We start from the raw sequence: 18,318 nt of genomic DNA on the forward strand, positions 1-18,318 counted from the left end.
AAACAAACTACTGGATGCAGCCCTGCCCACCAGAAGGACAAGATACAGCCCCACTCACTAGAACACAGGCACCAGTCCCCTCCACGAGGAAGCCTACACAAGCCACTGAAACAACCACACCCACTGGGGGCAGACACCAAAAATAGTGGGGACTACAAACCTGCTGCCTTAGAAAATGAGACCCCAAACACAGTAAGTTAAACAAAATGAGAAAAAAGAAAAATATGCAGCAGGTGAAGGAGCAAGGTGAAAACCCACCAGACCAAACAAATGAAGAGGAAATAGGCAGTCTACTGGAAAAAGAATTCAGAGTAATGATAATAAAGATGATCCAAAATCTTCAAAATAGAATGGAGAAAATATAAAAGAACATTTAACAAGGACCTAGAAGAACTAAAGAACAAACAAACATGAACAAAAATAAATGAAATTAAAAATACTCTAGAAGTAATCAATAGCAGAATAAGTGAGGCAGAAGAATGGATAAGTGACCTGGAAGATAAAATAGTGGAAACAACTGCCACAGAGAAGAATAAAGAGAAAAGAATGAAAAGAATTGTAACAGTCTCAGAGACCTCTGGGACAACATTAAATGCACCAACATTCAAATTATAGGTGTCCCAGAAGAAGAGAAAAAAAAGGGTCTGAGAAAATATTTGAAGAGATTATAGTTGAAAACTTCCCTAATATGGGAAAGGAAATAGTCAATCAAATCCAGGAAGTGCAGAGAGTCCCATACAGGATAAAACCAAGGAGAAACATGCCAAGACATATGTTAATCAAACTATCAAAAATTAACTTCAAAGAAAAAATATTAAAAGCAGCAAGGGAAAAGCAAAGAATAGCATACAAGGAAAACCCCATAAGGTTAACAGATGATCTTTCAGCAGAAATTCTGCAAGCCAGAAGGGTGTGGCAGGACATATTTAAAGTGATGAAAGAGAAAAGCATACAACCAAGATTACTCTACCCAGCAAGGATCTCATTCAGATTTGATGGAGAAATTAAAATTTTTACAGACAAGCAAAAGCTAAGAGAATTCAGCACCACAAAACCATCTTTACAATAAATGCTAAAGGAACTTCTCTAGGCAGGAAACACAAGAGAAGGTAAAGACCTACAATAACAAACCCAAAATAATTAAGAAAATGGTAATAAGAACACACATATCGATAATTACCTTAAATGTAAACCGATTAAATGATCCAACCAAAAGACACAGACTGGCTGAATGGATACAAAACCAAGACTCATGTATATGCTGTCTACAAGAGATGCACTTCAGACCTAGGGACACATACAGACTGAAAATGAGGAGATGGAATAAGATATTCCATGCAAATAGAAATCAAAAGAAATCTGGAGTAGCAATTCTCATATCAGACAAAATAGACTTTAAAATAAAGACTATTACAAGAGACAAAGAAGGACACTACATAATGATCAAGGGATCAATCCAAGAAGATGATATAACAATTGTAAGTATTTATGCACTCAACACAGGAACACCTCAATACATAGGCAAATGCCAACAGCCATAAAAGGGGAAATTGATAGTAACACAGTAATAGTAGGGGACTTTAACACCTCACTTTCACCAATGGACCGATCATCCAAAATGAAAATAAATAGGGAAACACAAGCTTTAAAAGACAAATTAGACCAGATAAACTTAATTGATATTTATAGGACATTCCATCCAAAGACAACAGAATACAGTTTCTTCTCAAGTGCTTATGGAACATTCTCCAGGATAGAGTATATCTTGGGTCACAAATCAAGCCTCAGTAAATTTAAGAAAAGTGAAATCTTATCAGTCGTAAAATCTTTCCTGACCACAACATTATGAGACTAAATATCAATTACAGGAAAAAAACTGTAAAAAATACAAACACATGGAGGCTAAACAAAATGCTACTAAATAACCAAGAGATCACTGAAGAAATGAAAGAGGAAATCAAAAAATACCTAGAAACAAATGATAATGAAAGCACAATGACCCAAAACCTATGGGATGCAGCAAAGGCTGTTCTAGAGGGAAGTTTATAGCAATACAATCCTACCTCAAGAAACAGGAAAAATCTCAAATAAACAACCTAACCTTACACTTAAAGCAATTAGAGAGAGAAGAAAAACAACAACAACAAAAAAACTCAAGTTAGCAGAAGGAAAGAAAACATAAAGATCAGATCAGAAATAAATGAAAAAGAAATGAGGGAAACAGTAGCAAAGATCAGTAAAACTAAAAGCTGGTTCTTTCTGAAGATAAACAAAACTGATAGACCATTAGCCAGACTCATCAAGAAAAAAAAAGGGAGAAGACTCAAATCAACAGAATTAGAAATGAAAAGGGAGAAGTGACAACTGACACTGCAGAAATACAAAGGCTCATGAGAGACTACTACAAGCAACAATATGCCAATAAAATGGACAACCTGGAAGAAATGGGCAAATTTTTAGAAAAGCACAACCTTCCAAGGCTGAATGAGGAAAAAATAGAAAATATGAACAGACCAATCACAAGCACTGAAATTGAAAGTGTGATTAAAAATCTTCCAACAAGCAAAAGCCCAGGACCAGATAGCTTCACAGCTGAATTTTATCAAACATTTAGAGAAGAGCTAACACCTATCATTCTCAAACTCTTCCAAAATACTGCAGAGGGAGGAACACTCCAAAACTCATTCTACAAGGCCACCATAACCCTGATACCAAAACCACAAAAAGATGTCACAAAAAAAGAAAACTACAGACCAATATCACTAATGAACATAGCTGCAAAAATCCTCAACAAAATACTAGCAACAGAATCCAAAAACACATTTAAAAGATCATACACCATGATCAGGTGGGGTTTATCCCAGGAATGCAAGGATTCTTCAATATATGCAAATCAATCAATGTGATACACCATATTAACAAACTGAAGGATAAAATCCATATTATAATCTCGACAGATGCAGAAAAAGCTTTCAACAAAATTCAACATCCATTTATGATAAAAACTCTCCAGAAAGTAGGCATAGAGGGAACCTACCTCAACATAATAAAGGCCATATATGACAAACACACAGCCAACATCGTTCTCTATAGTGAAAAACTGGAACCATTTCCTCTAAGATCAAGAACAAGACAAGGTTGCCCACTCTCATTGTTATTATTCATCATAGTTTTGGAAGTGTTAGCCACAGCAATCAGAGAAGAAAAAGAAATAAAAGGAATCCAAATCAGAAAAGAAGTAAAACTGTCACTGTTTGCAGATGACATGATACTATACATAGAGAATCCTAAAGATGTTATCAGAAAACTACTAGAGCTAATCAATGAATTTGTTAAAGTAGCAGGATACAAGATTTATGCACAGAAATCTCTTGCATTCCTATTCACCAACAATGAAAAATCTGAGAGAAATTAAGGAAACAATCCCATTTACCAATGCAACAAAAAGAATAAAATACCTAGGAATAAACCTTCCTAAGGAGACAAAAGACCTGTATGCAGAAAACTATAAGACACTGATGAAAGAAATTAAAGATGATATCAACAGATGGAGAGATATACCATGTTCTTGGATTGGAAGAATCAATATTGTGAAAATGACTATACTACACAAAGCAATCTACAGATTCAGTGCAATCCTTATCAAGCTATCATTGGCACATTTCACAGAAGTAGAACAAAAAATTTTACAATTTGCATGGAAACACAAAAGACCCCGAATAGCCAATGAAATCTTGAGAAAGAAAAATGGAGCTGGAGGAATCAGGCTCCCTGACTGCAGACTATACTGCAAAGCTACAGTAATCAAGACAGTATGGTACTGGCACCAAAACATAAATATTGATCAAAGGAACAGGATAGAAAGCCCAGAGATAAACCCACGCACATATGGTCACCTTATTTTTGACAAAGGAGGCAAGAATATACAATGGAGAAAAGAAAGCCTGTTCAATAAGGGGTGCTGTGAAAACTGGACAGCTACATGTAACAGAATGAAATTAGAACACTTCCTAACACCATACACAAAAATAAACTCCAAATAGACTAAAGATCTAAATGTAAGGCCAGACACTATAAAACTCTTAGAGGAAAACATAGGAAGAACACTCTGTGACATAAATCACAGCAAGATCCTTTTGACCTACCTCCTAGAAAAATGGAAATAAAAACAAAAATAAGCAAATGGGACCTAATGAAACTTCAAAGCTTTTGCACAGTAAAGGAAACCATAAAGAAGACAAAAAGACAACCCTCAGTATTGAAGAAAATATTTGCAAACAAAGCAACTGACAAAGGTTTAATCTCCAAAATATACAAGCAGCTCATGCAGCTCAATATCAAAAAAAACAAACAACCCAATCCAAAAATGGGCAGAAGACCTAAATAGACATTTCTCCAAAGAAGATATACCGATTGCCAACAAACACATACAAGAATGCTCAACATTATTAATCATTAGAGAAATGTAAGTCAAAACTACAATGAGGTATCACCTCACACTGTCAGAATGGCTTTCATCAAGAAATCTACAAACAATAAATGCTGGAGAGGGTGTGGAGAAAAGGAAACCCTCTTGCACTCTTGGTGGGAATGTAAATTGATAGAGCCACTATGGAGAACAGTATGGAGGTTCCTTAAAAATCTAAAAATAGAACTACCATATGACCCAGCAACCCCACTACTGGACATATATATCCTGAGAAAACCATAATTCAAAAAGAGACATATACCACAATGTTCATTGCAGCACTATTTATAATAGCCAGGACTTGGGAGCAGCCTAAGTGTCCATCGACAGATGAATGGATAAAGAAGACATGGCACACATATACAATGGAATATTACTCAGCCATAAAAGAAATGAAATTGAATTATTTGTAGTGAGGTGGATGGACCTAGAGTCTGTCATACAGAGTGAAGTAAGTCAGAAAGAGAAAGACAAATACCACATGCTGACACATATAAGTGGAATCTAAAAAAAAAACAAAACAGGTTCTGAAGAACCTAGGGGCATGACAGGAATAAAGACGCAGACGTAGAGAATGGACTTGAGGACGTGGGGAAGGGGAAGGGTAAGCTGGGATGAAGTGAAAGAGTAGCATTGACATATATACACTACCAAATTTAAAGTAGATAGCTAGTGGGAAGCAGCGGCATCGCACAGGGATATGAGCTGTGTGCTTTGTGACCATCTAGAGGGGTGGGAAAGGGAGGGTGGGAGGGAGGCACAAGAGGGAGGGAATATGGGGATATAAGTATGCATATAACTGATTCACCTTGTTATACAGCAGAATCTAACACAACATTGGAAAGCAATTATACTCCAATAAGGATGTTAAAAATAAAAGGAAAAAACAGGTTAACAAACAGGACATGTTTGTTAACAGGATAAAATAGAAGTCATACTTGATTTGTGTAGAGTTTAGACAAGTATGTTCACAATGTAAAATTTTATTTAGATACATATTTATAAGTTTTGCACTTTTGTACATGAATTATCATTAAAATTTTTTTTCTGAAAAAAATACACTATTATATTTCCTTTGGGGAGGGGATAAATTTTAGTTAGCCAACTATCTCTATATTTTTCTTTTTGGTTTTATATCTTTTTCTTGATTAAGAAATTCTTCCCCATATATATTTTGTCTAATTATTATTTCCTTTCTTCTCTTTTTTAATCTCTTTGAAGTAATTTTTGGGTGTGGTGCAAAATAATGATTTAAAATTATTTTGTTTTTTACGTATCCACTTATGTCCAGATCATATTAAATAAATCATCCTCTCCAGTGATACAATACCACATTTTGCCACAAGAAATGCTTCATTTCTTCCCCTATTGGTTTCTGGAACTAGCTATCTACCCTCTAACATGTTGACATATGCATGTCCTTACACAATATTGATAGGGTAATTGTAGCTTTACAATAAGTTTGAATATCTAGCAGTTAATTATTTCTCTAAGTAAGCCTTCATTATCCAAATTTTCATGGTTATTTTCAAACATTTACTGTGCCACATGAAATTTTAAATTATTTTTTTATAGTTACTCATCCTACCACAAACAGACTCCATTGAGTTTGCTTTTAAATAGGCAGATATATTTTGTTACATTGGAACAAATACAATCTTATGTTAATAAGTCTTCTCACACACAGAAGAATTCCATTTTTACAGCAAATAGATATGTTTTTATTTATGTTCATAAATTCATAAAATTTTTGGAGGTATTTCTTATGGCAGCAAGGTGAGAAGAAATTATAGGGATTTCAGAAATAATGAGTGGAAGGAAGTGGTATACAAGAAGCACATACAAATCTTTAACACATTTTGTGGTGAAAAACTGGTAATATAAAGAGTTCAGCAGAATCAGTAGAAACAATCTGAAGGAAAACCCTGTGTATATTGGAGAAAAAACTTTCCATTCTTCCATCTTGTTTAGTGTGGCACACTTCCAAATCACCTGTTTCATGGAAACTGTTCCTTTATCTATTCATTCATTTATTCACAGTAATTAACATGCCAGTAAGTCTCCTTCAGCATGTCTTATTTCTAGTGTTTTTGAAAGGAAGGGGTCCAATCAAGGCTCTTCTGTATATGATACACTTTCAACTCCCTACCTGAATGGAGACTGGCTGGTTAAATCATAATGATGACAAGAAAAGGGGTAACAATGGTTACCAGAACCTGTAAGTCTTCCTTGGAGCACTGATTCCCCTTTGATCTGGAGATCTACTGAGAAAAAACTGCAGATGCACTCTGATAATTGACCCCATGGGGAAAAAAAAAGATTGCTTTCTATTTATTACCAAGGGATGAAGCCCCAGTGGAACTCATTTCCTTTTTAGTATTTTTCTTAAGATGGCTATAACAACCCTTCCAGAGAAGATGAAGGAACATTTAAGAATGCAGAGGGCTTCCCTGGTGGCGCAGTGGTTGAGAATCTGCCTGCCAATGCAGGGGACACGGGTTTGAGCCCTGGTCTGGGAAGATCCCACGTGCCGCGGAGCAGCTGAGCCCGTGAGACACAATTACTGAGCCTGCGCGTCTGGAGCCTGTGCTCCGCAACAAGAGAGGCCGCGATAGTGAGAGGCCCGCGCACCGCGATGAAGAGTGGCCCCCGCTTGCCACAACTAGAGAAAGCCCTCGCACCGAAACGAAGATCCAACACAGCCATAAATAAATAAATAAATACTTTAAAAAAAGAAAAAAAAAAAAAAAGAATGCAGAGACCCAGGGAAAAGGATGACCCCTACTGTATCTGGCGGAGGTGAGTTGAGGGTCACTGAGGTCTGGAAAGGAAGTATTCATTTCCTATGTTGGGGATGAGACACACTCTAAAGATTCAAATAATGAAGATTTGGACAGGCTTGAATTTTGGCATTGGACTAGGGTTTATGAGAAATCCCCATCTTTGGAGTTCTGGGCTCTGCATATTTATAATCAGAAATAACATCTAGTTATTCAGAGTTTACAGCTGTCTAAGATATAAGTGCTTATAAGTTTCCTTCCTACCAGTCTTCTGGATTTTTTTACCTTTAATTATGTTTGTAAGTCTGATCCAAACATATTCATTAAAAAATAGCTACTTTCAAGTGCTTAATACATGCCAGGGGTTGTGAAAGACAAAATGTTGATACTGCTGTAATAGAAGCTCACAGTCTAGTGAAGTTAAACAAATAAGTTACAATAAGACATAATAAGGATTATGGTAGAAGCCTTCTGTAGGACACACAGATGAGAATAAACCCAGGTGTGTGTGTGTGTGTGTGTGTGTGTGTGTGTGAATGTAGGGAAGGAGATGAGACCACAGCAAGAGTTGTAGAGCTTCTGATAGGAGGCAATGGCTGAGCTGAAACTTGAGGAAAGCCTAGGAAGTATTCAAGTGAAGAAAAGGGAGTAAGAGTGGCTTCTAAGAAGAGGGTTAACATTCACATAAGCAATGACCCAGGAGAAATCATGGTGAACTCTGAAAACTGCCATAGTGCAGCATGAGAGAGTGGCAGATGGGGAATATTGGATATACAGGTCTAAAGTTCAGGAAACATACCTGTGCTGGAGATCTGAAAGAACTGAAAACTACGGAGAGTATGTGTTCATCAACAACAAGGAAGGACATGGTTTTAGGGACCACAGCAGGAAGTTGGAGCACAGAGCCATTTATAGAATGGGTCAAGAAGATGAGTTTATAACACATAAAATAAGAAACAGTGTTACAACAAAACACCCGAGAGGAAGCTTCCATTCAGGAAGAAGGCAAACCTGGAGACGGTGGTTTCATGAGAGCCAAGGAAGATAATCTTCAAGTACTAGCAATCAGTAGTTTCTGATGCCAAAGTGTAGTTGTAATGTAATGACTGAAACTTTTTCACTGTTTTGCAGTTACCATGTCACTGATACATAGGACAGAATGGCTTCTGTATATAGTAGAGAAAGCAGTCACACAGCAAGTGATTGAGGAGTGAACAAGATCTAAATGACAATTAATAAATTGTTAATGACAATTAACGGTTAATAAATTGTTAATATTATTCTTTTAGAAAGCTGTTCAAAGTAGGAAATGATAACTAACAAATATGGATCGATATTAATATGATGGACTTTGATACATTAATTCCTTTAATACTCATAATTCTGCACTAGTATTTTTCAACTACAGAAGACTCTGAGGCTCAGAGAGATTATGTAACTTGCCTATTTACCCAACTAATAAGTGGCAGAATGAAAATTCAGGCTCAGAATGTTTGATTTGAACCCATGCTACTAATCATCATGCTATATTGTCTCTCAAACAAAAAGATGAGAGATATAGACAGGTTATCAGTTATTTTGAATCTGGGAAATGTCAAAACACAAAAATACCAGGTAACAAAATACCATTTACATTTATGCTGCACTGATTTTCTTCTCTGTTAGTTGGGTGTACCCTCTTCTTCGTTCACAGGTAGCTCTTCTGGGGATATGGAGAGTGGAAATCTATCGGCAGTGACTGAGTTTATCTTCACTGGGGTCCCCAAACTCCAGGATAGTGGCCTCCTATACTTTTTTCCTTTACTTTTCATCTACACATTTATTGTAATCAAGAACCTAATGAACCTAATGATCTTCTTTGCTGTAAGGCTGGATGCCCATCTTCACAATCCCATGTATAATTTCGTAAGTATCTTTTCATTTCTTGAGATCTGATACACCACAGCCACCATTCCTAAGATGCTCTCTAATCTGATCAGCAATAAAAACACCATCTCTTTCATTGGCTGTCTCTTGCAGATGTACTTCTTCCATTCACTCGGAAACACTGAAGGAGGCTTGCTGACTGTCATGGCCATTGACAGGTATGTTGCCATCTGAAACACACTCCACTACCTGACCATCAGGACTCCCCGACTATGTGCTTAGCTTTCTGCAGGATCTTGTATCTTTGGTTTCCTCATCCTTCTACCTGAGATTATGTGGATTTCTACCCTACCTTTCTGTGGTCCCTACCAAATCCATCAGATCTTCTGTGATTTCCCTCCTTTATTAAATTTAGCCTGCATGGATGCCTTTGTGATCTTGGTGCAAGATGTGATTCATGTTCTCGCTAGTCTAATAACAGATCTGATTATTTCTCTTTCTTACATTCGAATTGTCATTGTTATCCAGGGCATCCCTTCAGCTGAGGGTCGTAAAAAGGCCTTTTTCACCTGTGCTGTGCACATTGCTGTCTTCCTGCTGTTTTTTGGCGGTGTGGCCCTCATGTATCTTAGATTCACTGCTACTTATATACCATTCTGGGACACCACCATTGCTCTAACATTCTCTGTGCTTGCTCCCTTTTTCAATCCCATTATATATAGCCTGAGAAATAAGGACATGAAAGATGCTATTAAGAAGCTCCTTTGCTCCCCAAAGGTGTTTAATATATCTGGTATGTAATTTAGGCTGCAGTCCTCTATACAAATGGAACTTCTTCACAAAATATTGAGCCCAAATAGACTAGGGTTTCAAAGAATTATACAATTAGTCCAACTTTCTTCACCATAAGCTGGTGAATAGACTGGTAAAGAAAGTCCTCCGAGGATTTACAGAGATGACAACAATAACAATTCTATTTCTGACTTTCTAGGGTCAGTGTAATTTTTTTTCTGTATCTATAGTCTTGTTTATTTGATTTTAATTTACTCTGTTATTTCAAAATGATTAATTGTATAAATGTTAATATAATACTAATAGGTATTACCTTTACTACTCAATGCCTTTCTTTGATATCTAATCTGTCTTTACAATACTCTTAGTTTCCTTATGAAACCCATGTAGTTCAGTGACAGTACATGATAACTCTCTGTGTTACTAAGATGATTTCTCTAAGCCCTTTCAATAAGTTACTGGACATTAAGAAGAAGCAAGAATTCCTGGCACCCAGGCCATTGACTTTATCCCCCTATCTCTGTTTCTTTTTCAGTCAGCTTTGCTGACATTTAAAATACATGTACTGGCTGGCTTACTTCACTTAGTATGATAATCTCTATGTCCATCCATGTTGCTGCAAATGGCATTATTTCATTCTTTTTAATGGCTAACATTCTATTGTATAAATATACCACATCTTATTTATCCATTCATCTTTAGATGGATATTTAGGTTGCTTCCATGTCTTGGCTATGGTAAATAGAAAAGAATATATATATATATATCTATATATATATATATAAAGTGCATATATATATATATACATATATGTGTTATATATACATATATATATCTGAATCACTTTGTTGTACACCTGAAACTAACACACATTGTAAATCAACTATACTTCAATTAAAAAAAGAAAAAATATATGTACTGATGTGATCTGCATGTGATGCTATCATGACTGGGACATCATGGACTGCATTTGGTATTGTGTTAACTACTATAATAAATCAGTTAGGAAGGTCAGATTCCTACCCATGGAAACTTATTATCTTATTTAGAATCAATGCAAGAGAGTGTTAAAACATAATAAATGCATATATTTCCATCTAAAGTCAATCAAATTTATTAATGATTTAATCCACCTCTCTAAAACATTGTTTATTTTTCCTTCCATGTTGTGCTAAAATATATACTTTGTATAATATTTTTAAGATAATATATATGTGATATGATAATAAATATGTTAAAACAAAATTATGTACTAAAATGTATTCATGTTTCCACAATATATTTAAAACCATCAGTTTAATTATAGTAAAGTATTTCACTGATTGGACATACAAATTATTTCTCCATTTTGTTTCTCTATTGTTTGTTTCTCTGTATTGTTTTTTGACTATCACCATTCTTATAAATATGGCAATTATCATTTTCTTGCATAAAGTCCTTTCCATTTTCAAAAACTTCTGTTTCAAGATAAATTTCAAGAAATTGACATTAAAAGCAAATGTGCAAATATGTTTATAGCTCTTGGTAAAAATATTGCTTTTGTAAATGGTTGCACAAATAATGTATCAATGTAACACTTTTGATACAACTTCAATAGTATGGAAACTGATGTATAGATTAAATGAAAGTCTAGTTATTCTGTGGAGCATATCAATTCTATCACTGGCAAGCTGAAATTGCAGTACAACTATAATAAGAAACTGGTAATTTGAGTCTTTGGTCCCAATTCTTCACATCCCTGCAACAGATTTATAAATTCATAACTTTACAACGAATGGATTCATGGTGAGTAGCATATACTTTCCTGCCACACAGATTTGGATTGGGCTTTTCCTTTAATTGACTATTGAGATATCAATGAATGTTACAGGTATTGAATATGTTCCTTTGTAGTTAGGTTTGCTTCAGATAGCTGCTTCCCTTTCATCACTGGACCCATATGAAGCCCTGTCTCTGAGAGTCACTGGTTCAGAGAACGAGAGATATGTGGAGCTGACCTGAACCCAACCTGCCTGAAGCCTGGTGCCTGGAGCCCAGAACGCAGAGCCCAGAGCCTGAAGTTGAGCATAGCTCATCCTATTGCAGCTGACTAACAGACTTATGTGTGTGAGGATAAATGATTATTGTTTCAAAATCCATGTGTGAAACACTTAATAAATTACTGTACTCTGCTGTGTGTGGGCTTTGTCTGACATTGTACCATCCTGAGATTGCAAAAATTTAATAACTAATGCTTCTTATCTGAATGTTAAGATATTCTTTCGGGTTGTAGGTATTTTAGAACTGTGTTGTTAATAATCTTTTAAAATAATTATATCATTTCCAGAAAGATTACCTGCATCAGATGTGTAGTTATTTAACCATGCTGCCTGTTCTTTTGTATGTTAAAGAACTTTTACACATTAAAGGGATTTGAGATCATTTAGAAATAGAGCAGGGGCTGAGTAGTGGAAAGTAAAGAGATGCAAAGGAGTCATTCTTTGGACGTTACATTCTCCTTCCTATATTTTTTCTTCATTGTGTGGGTGGCTTATAGTCACGTTGCACTTGATCTGTGCTTGAAAATAAAGTTATGGAATTAAAAAATCTTTCAAGGTAAAATGAAAGCTAAAAAACTCTTCAAACCATGTGGGAAAAAGAAATATGCACAACAGACTGAAGAATTTTAACAAGTAGAAAAGACAATTCTACATTTTTATTCTTGTTGCTTGTCGTATGTACATAAGCAAAATGTTTTGGGTTAGTCCAAATGTGGCACAAAATTCTTATTAATTCTATGTGATATTCTTTAACTAGTAACTGTTGTATTAGGAAAATTTGTGAGAGTGTTTTTGTCTGAAATCATAATACCACTTATTACTGCATATTTATTTAGCTTATTTTGAGTAAGAAAAGTCATTACATTTAAAGAAATGAAGGAAATGGATTACATTTTGTTAATCTTTTTTATTCTCAGAAATTTTAGTGAATAAATGAATGAAAATGGAAACAATCTTAATGGGAGTAACATACAAAACTATTGATTTGCTTTAACTTTTGGGGCACTGTCCTGCCTGTCATTTCTCTTCCCTGAGCTTTGTGCACAAAAAAAGAGGCAAAAGAGGGAAAAATCAACATGATTAGCTAAAACACTGGCTACAAATTTCAATATGGAACTAATAGGTGGAGCATATGGAAGGCCAATTATTTTTCCTAAATTTGGCTGAATGTCTTAGAAATAAGTAAGTAGATGTAAGCCCAGATCACTCTTTTTATTGTTCCACCAATCTTCTCCCCTCTACTGCATTAACATTCTTCAGATCTGACTCTTGGAATTTCAGCTTTTGATTTAGTTAAAAGCTAATCCAATCAGAAGTGCCATAGAAAAGGAAGTTAAACAAACAAACATTTATTTCAATGACTCAAGTTCCTGGATTTTCTCATTTTTCCTGGATTGGAGTTGCCTCAGATTGGGGTTCTCCTAATTACAGGCCTGAACTTTTTTCCTAATTGGAACCATTACGTGAATGATTGTTTTCCTACTTATCTTAACTCACTTGTGTAGAATTCCCAAGAGTCCATCTTCCCTTTCTAGTTAGGCTTAGGAAAAGATATACTTGTACACACAAAGGTGTGGGGGAGAGGGAAAGAGCTCTACAGGAAAGTCAGATCTTTTTAATCACTGACTGATGAAGGAAATATAGTTTAGATGGAGAGCTCAGGGTAGAAACATAGCAGCAGAGAAAAAGATGCTTGTCTCTTGTCTCAGTAGCTTTACATGGTTCACCACATCAGGGTAGAGAAAGATAGAGTCTTCACCCATGTTTATTCCAACTTTGGAACCCAACAGCAACAAGGTCAGTAAATTAACTAATTTTGGGGAATGATAGATATCCAGAGAAAGAAAAATACTCACACATGACAATAGACCGCCCTAGTATGAATGTAGATACTGTGAGTAACTGTTGGGAAGGCTGGGCAAGGGGGAATCAGGCAAGATTGTTATAAGGCAAGTTAGTACAAAGAAAAATGATTTTAGTTACTAAATTTCCCAAGAAATGGGTGGGATACAAAGGTGGTCAAAGCTCATGGGATGGCTTTAAAACAACAAATGAGCATTGTGATTGATTTCTGAAATGTTTCAGGAATCAGTGTTTCAGGAATCAAGTGAGATTTCTAGTTCACTGTTAGGTATTAACGTCACTGACAATTGTACTAGACTTTACTGAGTTTTGGATAAAGATAGAGTGTTCACTGGGGAAAGTCTAATAGTTTTTCTTTTTGGTTTCAATTTTCCTTACCTTTTCTTTGGCTAGGCCACATCTCTACAATAGAATAGGGAATTAGACCTGGGTCTGCTCAGGGGCACTTTCTTGAACTAGTAGACCAGTTTAGTTCATAGGACCATAGTCACAAGATGTGGTGACTACTACTGGGGACATCAAGACTTATGGGAAAGATCAAATATGCATATGAAAAATCAAGAACACTTAAAAGGGAAAATTATTTAAAGAGGAAAAGATATGTAGATATATAAATATTACAGGAAATAGAGTGATTAGAGACATGTGAGATTAGCTTGTTAAAACTAGAAAAAACACATGTAGAATTTGGTTAGTTTAAAAAGGAGGCAGATTGGGAGACTGGGATTGACATATATACACTAATATGTATAAAATGCATAACTAATAAGAACCTGCTGTATAAAAAAAATAAATAAAATTCAAAAATTCAAAAAAAATAAAATAAAATAAAATAAAAAGGAAGCAGAGCTTGGAAAGAACAAGAGGATATTTCAGGCAGGAAAGATTTCTTTCAGGAATATTCAGAGACCAGAAAATGAAAGTGACATGTTTGGATTAATAACAGGTTTACTAAACTGGACTGGTAATGAATAATTTTTACAGCAACAGTAGATAAGATGGCTTTGTTTTCTGCTGAAATAACAAAAAATCGTTTCAGTGCAATATTAAAGAAAGACGATGTAGTTGGGAGTTTGATGGGACTTAATCACATAATCAATGAAGAAATATATCTATAGCTAATATAAATAATAGACCATTAATAAAGTGCCCTTTCCTAATGCACACACAACACAAGGTTATTAATCAATGACAGACAAAAAGGGAACTTATTTTTTTCCTATCTCAGTGATTAGAAAAGTGTTATCCTAGAGGATTTGAGATTGTTTCCTTTTTAAAGGACGGACAATTTAGAGGAAGAAAATGATGAGACTGTAAAACTTATGTATAGGTGTGGAAGGGGAGTCACATGAGTAAACTGCTGCTCTAGCAAGATTAATCTTGAGGGAATGGAGGCTTGTATGAGAAAAGTAAGACCGGAAGCAGAAACATTTGGAAACCCATTACAATAGTGTAGACATTATGACTAGACATTGAATTAGGGGTAAGACAATGGAAATAAAAGATATTGGTAATACAGCAAAAAAACAGTTAAGCAGACTTTGATGATTAATTAGGTTTGAGACATGATGGGACAATAGATGCAAAAATATGTAAAGTTGGTATCTAGAAGAACAAAAATAAGAAAATCAGCAAGGGAAATTGGTTGAGTGTTGGGGTTAACAAAGTATCAGACTGAATGGCTTGAACAAGAATTTATTTTCTCACAGTTCTGGAAGCTAGAAGTCTGAGATCAAGGTTTTGACTTGATTTCTTCCAAGGCCTTTCTCCTTGGCTTGTAGATGGCTGCCTTTCCTTGAATTTTCCTATGAGCCTCCTTCTGAAACTGTGTCCAAATTTCCTCTTCTTATGACACTGGTCATATCAGGTTAGGGCCCAACCTAATAACCTCATTTTAATTTAATTATCTCTTTACAGACACTATCTCCGAATACAGTCACATTTTGAGGTATCGGGGTTAGAATTTCAACATATGAATTTTGGGGAAAGGACCCAATTCACTCCATAACGGGTGGAGGTGGCAACTTTGGGTCAAGGTGAGGCGTCTAAGTGGGAGAGTCCTAAAGAAAATGTGGGGCTCAGGACTGAGATACAAAACAAGGAATTCTGGAGTCACATTAATTAATGAGAGTTGAAAACCTAAGGAGCTGATCAATAATCTTGAGTAAATGAGTTCTCTCTGAAGAAGGGAATATGGAATGAGAAACAAAGAACAAAGATAGAATTTTGTGTTATTTCCATAAACTTGGGAGGTGGAAGACAGACTAGCCAATGAGGTAAACCTGTATAATATAGTGTGGAATAAGCAAAAGAAGGAAAGACTTCCAAGGATTGGGTGATTGACCTTCAAAGGTTAGTGGCAACAAAGACAGAGGGAGGCCATTGAATTTTCAATCAGAAAGTCATTGGTATAATTTAAGAAAAGAAATATGGAAAGTTGAAAGATAGTTGATTCAAAGGGATTCAGGAGGGAATGAAGACAGTAAATACGTATTAACATGATAGGAAATAATGATGTTGATACAAAGGAGAGAAATAGTCTGAATAGAGATAGGACTGTCCTCTCAAGATAAGATTTGTGCATATTTGATAGCAGAAGAGAGGAAATCATTAAAGAAAGTAAAACAAATGGTTCTGAACAGGAGATAAATGAATAGGACAATATATTAAAATGTGTTGTATTTAAACTGTATTCTACAGAACACTACAGCTCTCTCTCTCCACCCAACCACCCCATATACTTATACTAGAAGAGCTTTGCATTTATTTCTTGACATAGTCAGTTTCCATGAATTATTTCATTTGACTAAAGGCTTCTGATACAAAATACATTTGAGATCCATTTTCCTAGGAGATGGAAAAGGAAAAGAGAGATGAAAGAAAGGATGTGTTATTTAGAGGCAAAAAAGGGAGGAAGATGGTGGAATTTATTAATGATGTCTGTCTTCATCATTAAAATATTCAATTAAATCATATGCCAAGAATCAGATGAGGAACTGAGAGTTTAGAAGGAAGAATTTTGAAACAGTTATGGGGAGATTGTTAGAAAATCAATAAGACTTGAATATGGGCAAAAACATCACCTTGCTATTCTTTCACTACCTCATCTAGTTCTTTCTTTGTCTAAATGCAGTGGTTTTAAAATATGGTCCTCTAATCAGCAGGATTAGCATTGCCTGGAAATCTGTTAGAAATGAAAATTCTTTGACCCTACTCCAGACCTACTGAATTAGAAACTCTCAGGATGGGGACCCGTAATCTCAGTTTTAACAAGCCCTCCAAGTGATCCTGATGCATGCTGAATTTTGAGAATCATTGGTCTAAAATACTGGCTGTGTTTTCTGACTGTATTTTTTTTTTCCATACTCCAATTTTAGTTGTAAGTATCTATGGAATATGGAATATTCCTTCTTCTTCTATAGCCCAAATACAGGGATTTATTCAGATGCTGGCATTTGGTAAGTGTACTCACTCTATGACCAAATAGTAAGCATCTCCTAGAAGGCTTGAGTGCAGTAGGAATTGAAATCTCATTTCTCACCTGGAGATGGAGAGCCCCAATCAAACCACTGCTCAGTTTATCTTCTCTGCTTTCCCTTATTCCTGGGGAGATCCTGTCATCTGTTTTGTTCCACTGCTCTTCATTTATGTTTTCATTGTTGTTGGAAACCTAGTCATCATCACAGTGGTCCAGCTGAATACTCACCTCCACACTCCCATGTACTTTATTAACTCCCTTTCTTTTCTGGAGATCTGGTAAACCACAGCTACCATACCAAAGGTGCTGTCTTGCCTGCTTAGTGAGAAGAGTATTTCCTTAAGTGGTTGTCTCCTGCAGATGTATTTCTTCCATTCCACAGGCATGAGTGAGGTTTTGTCTCTTGACAGCTATGGCTTTTGACTGTTACCTGGTCATCTGCAGCCCTCTTCATTATCCCACTATCATAACCCCTAAGCTACGTGCCCTGCTGACTTTAAGCTGCTGTATTTGTGGCTTTATCATGCCCCTCACTGAGATTGCCTGGATCTCCACACTGCTATTTTGTGGCTCTAATCACCTTGAGCATATCTTTTGTGACTTCCTCCCAGTGCCAAGCCTGGCCTGCCCAGACACACAAGACATCATCATGATTCAGGCAGTGGATGTTGTCCATGCAGTGGAGATCATTACAGGTGTGATGCTCATTTTCATGTCCTATGTTGGTATTGTGGCTGTAATTCTATGTATTCGTTCAGCGGAGGGTCATTGCAAGGCATTTTCCACATGCATCTCCCACCTCACTGTCTTTCTGGTTTTCTTTGGCAGTGTGGCTCTCATGTACCTACACTTCTTTGCCACCTACTCCTTATTCTGGGATACAGCCATTGCTCTGGCTTTTGTAGTTTTGTCTCCCTTTTTTTAACCCCGTTATCTATCTGAGGAATAAAGAGATAAAGGAAGCTATAAAAAAGCACATAAATCAAGCTAACATCATTTTTCATAAGACCAGGGACCTCAAGTAAGATCTAG

At 35.9% G+C, this 18,318-nt stretch overlaps 1 protein-coding gene and 1 pseudogene across 1 annotated transcript; both read left to right on the forward strand.

Annotated features, from left to right (window-relative positions):
* The first annotated feature begins 8,940 nt into the window (after nucleotides 1-8,940).
* LOC133087041 (olfactory receptor 6K3-like) lies at nucleotides 8,941-9,915 on the forward strand. The gene is given in 1 exon segment (XM_061183808.1): nucleotides 8,941-9,915. A coding segment is annotated over 1 exon segment (957 nt). The 5' UTR covers nucleotides 8,941-8,958.
* A 7,440-nt stretch (nucleotides 9,916-17,355) lies between these two features.
* On the forward strand, nucleotides 17,356-18,318 carry LOC133088081 (olfactory receptor 6K2-like; annotated as a pseudogene).

Source organism: Eubalaena glacialis, chromosome 3 (genome assembly GCF_028564815.1).
Source record: "Eubalaena glacialis isolate mEubGla1 chromosome 3, mEubGla1.1.hap2.+ XY, whole genome shotgun sequence".
NCBI classification, from domain to species: Eukaryota; Metazoa; Chordata; class Mammalia; order Artiodactyla; family Balaenidae; genus Eubalaena; species Eubalaena glacialis.